The sequence below is a fragment of the Colobus angolensis genome, unplaced genomic scaffold (assembly GCF_000951035.1).
Source record: "Colobus angolensis palliatus isolate OR3802 unplaced genomic scaffold, Cang.pa_1.0 Scaffold21, whole genome shotgun sequence".
NCBI lineage: Eukaryota > Metazoa > Chordata > Mammalia > Primates > Cercopithecidae > Colobus > Colobus angolensis.
Genome location: NW_012115266.1, coordinates 5,959,794 through 5,969,080, shown reverse-complemented (window position 1 = coordinate 5,969,080; position 9,287 = coordinate 5,959,794). Strand labels below are relative to the sequence as shown.

The following is a 9,287-nucleotide window of genomic DNA, read 5'->3' as shown; positions in this document are numbered from 1 at the left end:
TTTTTTTTTTTTTTTTGTATGTTTAGTAGAGACAGGGTTTCACCATGTTAGCCAGGATGGTCTCAATCTCCTGACCTCGTGATCTACCCGCCTTGACCTCTCAAAGTGCTGGGATTACAGGCGTGAGTCACCGCGCCCGGCCTGGGTGATGGTTACAATGCACGGCTCTCACCTGAGAACTTAGGGTTCTAAGCTTTAATTACACTTTTCCATGGTTGCAAAAAGCTGCGTTTTCTAAAGCTGTCTTCCTCGACTGGGGAGGCCTCTGGGGCAGGAGTAAAACTTCCTCATTTGCTCCAAGAGTGCTGCTTTTTGGGCTAGGAAGGCTCTGAGACTAGCAGCTGGCTGGACTTCCTGCTGCTGGTTTCATCAGCTTGCTTTTCCCCTGGGAATCCCCGGCAGGCCGCCCCCTTCCTCATCTGGGTGACGCCGTTCAGGCAGCCTCCTCCATCAGCAGGACTCTGCCGCCCCCAGGCTTGCCCACCCTCTGTGCTCCGGTCCCCAGTGTATTCACTGGAAAGGCCACTGTTGTGCGCAGAGCTGGCGGCGGATATGCCTTGCTCTGCTGAAGCCCACATCCTAGGACATGTGATGAGCAGGAGGGTATAGACCACCAGAGACCCCTGAGGTGACACCTAAGCAGGGACTTGATGGGAGTGAGCCTTGTGGGGACTCAGGGAGGCACGTCCAAGTGGAGCACAGTGGAGGTGTGTTTGGAGCTGGGGGACCTGAGGGCCCGGGAGGTTGTGAATGGTCAGGTCCAAGTTCTGTTCACTCATTCACCTGGCAGGTCTGAGTTCATGAGTTTGAAAGTAGCCCTATGCGGAGCTAGGAAAAACCGCAAAATGGACTTGTTTCCCTCTGGGGCCTTGAGGGATCTTTGGTTGATAAGGACAGCCACACTGGAGCCGATTTGACCTGTGAGTCCCAAATAACCTGGATACACTCTGTCAACTCCTGAGCTCTCCCTCCGGCAGCCCAGTGATGTTTCAAAGCCCAAGGTCCCCGCCTCGTGACAGGCTGGGGATGGGAGACGCTTCCCACGAAGGTGGACCTAGCCCCGAACACAAACAGTCGGGGGCCTTGTTGAGTTTGCACTGAGCTTCCCTCCAGATGAAGCAGGGGGCGTTTTTGATGGTGTTGAGTCGCTAAGCCCGGCTCTCCCTAGCTTCCTGTGCTCTCTGGGGACAAAGGTGGGGGCCCCTGGAACCCTCTGCGGGCTGGCAGCGTGCTTCCTGCACCCAGCGCCAGCCCGCCCTGGGGAGGGGCTGAGCCCGCCCTGCTCGTGATAAGGCACAGGCAAGGGCTGCGCTGAAGGAAGCTCCAAAGAGAAAGGAGGGCAGGAAGCCCACAGCCCTCGGGTGTAGCCTGAGGCCCACCTGCAGCCCCCAGCCCTTGCCAGGAAAGGTAAGCTCGGCCCTCACTGGGACCACAGGCCCTTCTCTTCCTTATCCTCCTGCAGCCTCTGCCCAGCCTGCCTCTCGCCATGCGGCAGCCTGAACTTTCCACCTCCCCCGGGAGGCTTTGGCTGGTTTGTGATGTTGGCATTGAGTTGTGGGCCAGGATTGGAATTACTTCCTGGCCTGGGTACGAAGCCATGGCCACAGTGGGCAGCTGCCCCTGAGGGTCTGGGGGTGAGCTGTGGGCTGGCATCGAGGAGGGTGGTCCTGAGTGAGCCCCTTCTTACCTGGCCTCAGTCTGCCTGTCTGTAGGATGGGAGCGGGTTGGACTACATGGTCTCTGAGGGCCCTCGCAACTCAAGCGCCAGCGCTGGTGAGACAGTCTGAGGGTACCACGGGCATACTGGCCTGGGGGCTGCTCCCGCCCTCCTTCATGAGCGGCTTTCCCCTGAGTGTGTCCAGGGCACCACAGATCTCTTCTGCCCAAACCTAGGAGCCTACCGGGGCCTGCCCACCTTGCCTCCTTCCCCACTCTCTGTAGCAGCAGCCGCAGCCATGGCGGGGATGAAGACAGCCTCCGGGGACTACATCGACTCGTCATGGGAGCTGCGGGTGTTTGTGGGAGAGGAGGACCCAGAGGCCGAGTCGGTCACCCTGCGGGTCACTGGGGAGTCGCACGTCGGTGGGGTGCTCCTGAAGATTGTGGAGCAGATCAGTGAGTGTCCCGCCGCCCACCTGCTAAACTCAGTACCATGGGTGGCCGCCACGGTGTCTCCGGGCACTTCCGGGCCATCCCTGCTGCTCAGCTCACGATAATGGTGTCATGGTGACTCAGGCATTAGCTTAATCATTTGGTTCCAAAAAAGACATTTCCCCAACTTCCTCTCCCTCCCACCCTCCTCCCTCCCTCCCTCCTGCTCCAGCTGGTCTGCTAAAGATCAGACCCCGCCAGGATCCCCCATTCAGCCACCAATAGGAGCAGAAGGAGTGGTCTGGCCTGGGCCAAGGCCAAAGTCACATTGCTGAGGTCTGAGGGGGTCTAGGTGACCTAAGGGCCTGCCCCCACACTCCCTACGCTTGGCGGAAGTTCTCCGCAGACTGGTGACAGGCCCAGCCTGGGTGGGAAGGCCCTGCCCCCACAGGAAGTTACAGCAGAGCAGCCTGTGGCATCAGTCATGGAGGGCCATGGGGCCAGTGACACAGGGGCTCCTCATCTTCCTTCCATGCCAGCGATGGGGGCTACCCCTTCCTGAGAGGGCAGCAGGAATACCCCGATAGGCAGAGCCGGAAGGCAGGCCCACCACAGTCCCGGCCAAGAGCCTGGGCCTGGGTTGCCAGTGGGAGGGGGGTGGTTGATGGCGGGGAGGCTTCCTCAGACCCCCCCAGGCTACCACATGCAGCCCAGGAGGAGGTCAGTCCAACTATGGAGAGGATAGGGCCCAGAGTAGCCCAGCCACAAGGCTGAGGCTGCAAGTGGAGCTGCCAGGGGCAGCGCCCGGAGCAGCTGTGAGAGTAGAAGTGAGGAACAGAGAGAGGGCGGTGAAGATCTGGGTGGCCCCAGGGCGTGGCACGAGGGTATCGCAGGAGGCCTTAACCTGGAGTCAGACAGACTCCGCTGCACTACCCGCTGCTGGGCACCCCAGGGCAAGTCCCTTTAGCTCTTTGTTCCCTGTGGTAGGGATATTGTCACTCCTAAGCACATCAGCTCTATCTACTGAGGCTCAGCCTGGCCGCCCCGGGCCAGTCCCTGGCCTCCTGGAGCAGCGGATGAGACTGACTCATGGAGGCTGCGTGCCGGCTGCCGCACAGAGGGAGCTATTATGGGGGCCTGGAGCCCGAGGAGGGGGCTGCTCCGAGCCCAGGATGGGGATAACCCCAGGAGAAGTCCTGGGAGGTGGCCTCAGCAGGGAGGAGCAAGGTGGTGGCTCTGGGACTTGGAGGGCTGTGAATTAGGGCTCTTGGCCAGCGAGGATGCTGGGAGTGTGACCAGAAATGAGGCTGGATGGTGCCTGGCCAGCTCTGCATGGCCCCGAAGGCCTCCAGAAGGGGTCTAGACTTTCTTCTGGAGGGGAAGGTGGCCACCAAAGGGTTCTCAGCAGGAAGCTGTCCTGCTAAGGTCAGCAGCAAGGCGAAAGGCTGGAGGCTGCGGGGCCCTGAGGAGGCTGTGATCCTGGTTAGAGATGCTAGGGCCTCCTAAGGCCGGGCAGGGAGGACGGAGAGGAGGGTGGATTTTGGAGATGGGATTGGCATTGATCACGTGTGGCGGCTAGAAGAGAAAGGGAGGATGCCTGGGCCTCTGGCGCGAGTCCGCGTCCCCCAACCCTGAGAGGTGGCGTGGGGAGCTGGAGAGGAGAGGGCGCCTCTGTGCACAGCGAGTCTGAGCTGAGCACCAAAAGCCAGGACCAGGAGTCGTGCTGCTTACAGTCCCAGTGTCAGCCACTTGGCCAGGGGAACAGAGGGTTCTGGAAGGGAGGAAGGCGGTGGACAGGCCCCTCAGCTGGCAGCACATGGGTTTCTGGCTGGGGGCCACGCATGGGGCTGTGGCAGAAAATGGCAACTGAAGCCACAGAATAGGGAGACCCAGTAAGGGGACATGGCCAAGGCGGGAGAAGAGGGTCCCAGGCCGAACCTGGGGAAAGGACAAGGTAAAGGGCAGGTCAGGAGAGGGGCCAGAGAGGACAGGAGAATAGCAAGGAGCCAAGAGAAGGGGAAGCAGTGGCACAAAGCCAGGGCCCCCAGGGCACCCAGGAGGGAAGGGCCCAGCCTGGGAGGGGAAGCACAGGAGGACGGGCACTTCTCTTGGTTTGGCAGCAGTGGTGATGCCCGGCGTGTGCAGCAGCAGCAGTGGAGTTGGCTGGCTGAGGCGGGTGGGATGCAGTGGGAATCAGAAAGCTCACTGGGAACTCAGGAAACGGGGCTTCACAAACTCTCAGGGGCTGTGCACCCAGAGCAGCTTTCCGGCAGCCTTTTTCCTACGCTTCCTCCTGCCTGTTCATGCTCCTGGAGGGAGGAGGCGGGGAGACCTGTGCCTTCCATGACTGTGTCTCCAGTTCCCAGCTGGCTGACAAGGGACAGATGCACATCTCTTCTTCAATGCCCACTCATGGATCATCGTGTGCGTGCACGAGTTTGCCACAAACTCTGCACCTACCACATGGGAGGCGTTGTTCCATGTCCCAGTTTGTAAGATGGTTATTATATCTTACAGACAGGGAAACTGAGGCCCCGTGAGGTTAAGTGGCTTGTCCGAGGTCACACAGCTAATACCTATAAATATTGAGTGCCCACTGCTCCAGGCCAGACACAGGTCCAGGCCCTGAGGATATACAGCAGTGAGACAGATGTAGTCTGTGCCTCTGGGAGCTCCCCAGAATGCAAGACAGAGGCCATTAAACCATGGATTACAGGAGGACAGAGGGGGCGTCATGTGGAGGGAGCCCAGTGGGCTGGAATGCAAGAGATGGGGTGCTAAGATTGGGGCACCCAGATTCTGGGTTGGAGAGCTCCCCTGGGAAGCGATATAGAAGCCAAGCCTAGAAGGCCAATCAGGGGGGCTGCCTGCAGAGAGCCCTGCTGCTGTTACCATGGAGTAGACCCCAGGCCCGCCCAGGCTGCCCCACTCTTGGCTTAGGCAGGGCAGGGGAATGGTCACCCCAGGATTCTGAATCCTGGGGTTGTGCTGGGTGTTGGGGGCAGCAGGGAGGAAGGCTGGACCCAGATGTGCCCCCGTGCCCCACAGATCGCAAGCAGGACTGGTCAGACCACGCCATTTGGTGGGAACAGAAGAGGCAGTGGCTGCTGCAGACCCACTGGACACTGGACAAGTATGGGATCCTGGCCGACGCACGCCTCTTCTTCGGGCCCCAGCACCGGCCCGTCATCCTTCGGCTGCCCAACCGCCGTGCACTGCGCCTCCGCGCCAGCTTCTCCCAGCCACTCTTCCAGGCCGTGGCTGCCATCTGCCGCCTCCTCAGTGAGTTGCCCAGCTGATTCCCCCTGGCCCACGAGGGTGATGCAAAGAGGCAGGTACCCCCGTTTCCAGGCCCAGCTCTGGTGATGCTGTCCTTGCTGTCTGGGTTGCCACCCTGCCTGCAGGGCTATGACCCACCCCAAGTGCCCATGGGCGAGGTGGGGAAGTTGCAGCAGGACCTCGTCCGCTGAGACCCCAGGTCCCCTCAGGCATCCGGCACCCCGAGGAGCTGTCCCTGCTCCGCGCTCCTGAGAAGAAGGAGAAGAAGAAGAAAGAGAAGGAGCCAGAGGAAGAACTCTATGACTTGAGCAAGGTCATCCTGGCTGGGGGTGAGTGCAGGTAGGGGTGGGCCTGGGGGGATGGGGAAAGGGGCCGGCCTGTGAGTTCCAACCCTGGGGGACGGGCCTGGTTGACCCCCAACCTGCACTCCAGGCGTGGCGCCTGCACTGTTCCGGGGAATGCCAGCTCACTTCTCGGACAGCGCCCAGACGGAGGCCTGCTACCACATGCTGAGCCGGCCCCAGCCACCACCTGACCCCCTCCTGCTCCAGCGTCTGCCACGGCCCAGCTCCCTGTCAGACAAGACCCAGCTCCACAGCAGGTGGGCCCAGGAGCCACGCCCCCTGTGTCGGGGCTCCCCCACCCAGGATCCACCCCCTGTCCCATGTCTGTGCCCACCCCAAATCCACACTTCGTTTCCAGGCCTTTTCTCTGTATGTGCTTGTCCCCCCAGCCCAGCCCCCCTCCCCACCCCAGGGCCGTACCTGGCGCAGCCCTGACTGCTGCCTCTGCTGCGGCCCAGGTGGCTGGACTCGTCGCGGTGTCTCATGCAGCAGGGCATCAAGGCCGGGGACGTACTCTGGCTGCGCTTCAAGTACTACAGCTTCTTCGATTTGGATCCCAAGGTGGGCCGGGGCAGGGAGAAAGCAGGCCTCAAGTCCATGAGACATGGAGACCTAGGGCCTGGGGTATGGGCTCTGGGATGTTAGTGACTTGTAGTGGCCTGTCCTTCTGCTCGTTTGTCCATCCACACCTTTGTTTACTGACCCCACAAACATGCACTGAAACTCATCTACTCACCTCAGCATCGGGCCAGATCCTGGGCCCCGGGCAGATGCTGAAGCAGATGGAGACCAATAAGACTCAGTGCCTGTTTCCCAGGGAGCCATCAAGGAGGAAGCTAAGACTCACAGATCCTCATAGACAGTGTGTGTGGGGCAGCCCCTGAGAAGTCTGGGGCTCAGGTGGGAGAGGCCCAGACCTGGGAGCTCTGGGAAGGCTTCCTGGAGGGGGCAGCATTTGGCACTGCAGGACCTGGGGGTGGGTGAGGAAGGAAGCTTTGCAGGGTGGCCCCTCTGTGCCCTGTCCACTCTTCCTCCCTTCCTTCATTGGCAACCAACATGCTCCAGGCAAAATGCTCCATGCAAAGTGCTCCATGCAATGTGCTTCATGCGCATCTCAAAAACTTCCCAGAAGCCCACAGGTTGCTCTTTCTACCCATAGGCCCCACCTCTCTGCCCCCTCTCTCTGCAAAACGTCGCAGTTGTTTGAACACTTGCGCCGCAGAATCCCACTTCTTGCTTCCAAGTTTTCTCTGGGTGCAGTTCGACTCCTTCTCACTCCTTGGCCACAGCTATTCTGTATCTTTTGTCACCATCCACACGTGAGAAGCGCACCTGCTGAGGTGGCCATGCCTCTAGGCTGTCTGTCCCCTGGCCATGTCCTACTTGCTTCTTACTTGACCACTTACTTGTGACATAGATACCACCCAGACCACTCCTCCGGATTATCTTCCTCCTGAAGCCTCCTGTCCACTTGCTTGGGGGGTGGCCTCTCCCCAAGCCACTCTGCCAGGCTCTGTGACTCTCCCTTCTCCTCTCCACGGCCCCTCGGTGTTGGTGAGCCCCAGGCTCTGCCCAGGCTCCGCCCTGGGCCTCTGCTCTCTCCCCTCCCTCTCTCAGTCATCTCCAGTCTTGTGGATTTCAATACCATCTCCACACTCTCTCCCAGTTGATATCTCCAGCTCAGATGGCTCTCCCCTAAGCTTTATTTATTTATACATTTTTTTATTTTTATTTTTTGAGACAGAGTCTTGCTCTGTCGCCCGCCCAGACTGGAGGGCAGTAGTGTGATCCCAGCTAACTGCAGCCTGGACCTCCCAGGCTCATGTGATCCTTCAGCCTTGGCTCCTTGAGTAGCAGGGACTATAAATATGTACTATACCTGGCTATTTTTTTTTTTTTTTTTTTTTTTTTGAGGTGGAGTGTTGCTCTGCTGCCCAGGCTAGAGTGCAGTGGCGCGATCTTAGCTCACTGCAACCTCCTCCTCTTGGGTTCAAGCAATTCTCCTGTCTCAGCCTCCTGACTAGCTGGGATTACAGGTGGGTGCCCACCACCACGCCTGGCTAATGTTTGTATTTTTTTAGTAGAGATGGAGTTTCACCATATTGGTCGGGCTGGTCTCGAACTCTTGACCTCAGGTGATCCACCCGCCGCGGCCTCCCAAAGTTCTGGGGTTATAGGAGTGAGCCACTGAGCCTGGCCTAATTTTATTTTTTTTGAGACAGAATTTTGCTCTTGTTGCCCAGGCTGGAGTGCAATCACGCGATCTCAGATCACCATAACCTCCACCTCCTGGGTTCAAGCAATTTTCCTGCCTCAGCCTCCCGAGTAGCTGGGATTACAGGCGTAAGCCACTGCGTCGGGCAGGCTGTGCCTTTTTATTCTAGCGTTTTCCTCTCTATGACATATTTCCACCTCTTTGTTTTGCCATTTCACACATTATCTATTGACTTTGCAAGAAGGTTTCACCATCTTACATTCTCTTCCCTGCCCACACAATACACACATTTCCTTGCATCTTTCTAAGTGAGTAGTATCTATAGTCTTTGGTTAAAACAATGTGATACGGCTGTAAATAGTAACACATATAAATAGTGTTCCTAGTTAAGACACAGAGTAACTATGATTATTTTTTCCTTTTTTGCTCAAATGTTTTTGAAGTTCATAATTGCCTTTTTCTTTTCTTTTCTTTTCTTTTTTTGAGACAAGTTTTGCTCTTGTTGCCCAGGCTGGAGTACAATGGCGCGATCTCAGCTCAGTGCAACCTCCGCCTCCTGGGTTCAAGCGATCTCCTCCTTCAGCCTCCCAAGTAGCTGGGATTGCAGGCACACACCACCACGCCCAGTTAATTTTATTTATTTATTTATTTTTGTTGTTGAGATGGAGTCTCGCTCTTGTTGCCCAGGATAGAGTGCAATGGTGTGATCTTGGCTCACTGCAACCTCCACCTCCCGGATTCAAGCAATTCTCCTGCCTCAGCCTCCCTAGTAGCTGGGATTACAGGAGCCCATCACCACACCTGGCTAATTTTGTGTATTTTTAGTAGAGATGGGATTTCACCATGTTAGCCAGGCTGATCTCGAGCTCCTGACCTCAGGTGATCCACCCACCTCAGCCTCCCAAAGTGCTGGGATTACAGGCGTGAGCTGCCACACATGGCCGAAACTTTTCTTTTCTTTCTTATTTTTTGGTTCTTTTTCTTTCCATGTTCTACTCTCTGGAGACCTCCTCAACTTATCCTCTAAAACATCTATTGAATTTTTAATTTCTGTAACTATGTTTTTAAGTTCCAAGAGCTCTTGTTTTTTGAGTGTTCCTTCATAGGGCTTGTTGTTGTTGTTGTTGTTTGAGAGGGAGCTTCATTCTTGTTGCCCAGGCTGGAGAGCAATGGCGCGATCTCGGCTTACCGCAACCTCTGCCTCCTGGGTTTAAATGATTCTCCTACCTCTGCCTCCCACATAGCTGGGATTACAGATGCCTGCCGCCACCATGCCCAGCTAATTTCTTTTTGTATTTTGAGTAGAGATGGGGTTTCACCGTGTTGGCCAAGCTGGTCTCGAACTCCTGACCTCAGGT

At 57.4% G+C, this 9,287-nt stretch overlaps 1 protein-coding gene across 1 annotated transcript in view; it reads left to right on the top strand.

The window, feature by feature from the left end:
• Positions 1 to 1,270: 1,270 nt before the first annotated feature.
• Positions 1,271 to 9,287, top strand: part of FERMT3 (fermitin family member 3) — a 15,832-nt gene continuing 7,815 nt past the window's right edge. The window contains exons 1-6 of the mRNA XM_011942599.1: positions 1,271 to 1,407; positions 1,942 to 2,115; positions 5,140 to 5,373; positions 5,580 to 5,699; positions 5,803 to 5,971; positions 6,173 to 6,275. Coding sequence (XP_011797989.1) covers positions 1,956 to 2,115; positions 5,140 to 5,373; positions 5,580 to 5,699; positions 5,803 to 5,971; positions 6,173 to 6,275 — 786 coding nt within the window. The 5' untranslated portion in view covers positions 1,271 to 1,407; positions 1,942 to 1,955. The remainder of the gene's footprint in view (positions 1,408 to 1,941; positions 2,116 to 5,139; positions 5,374 to 5,579; positions 5,700 to 5,802; positions 5,972 to 6,172; positions 6,276 to 9,287) is intronic.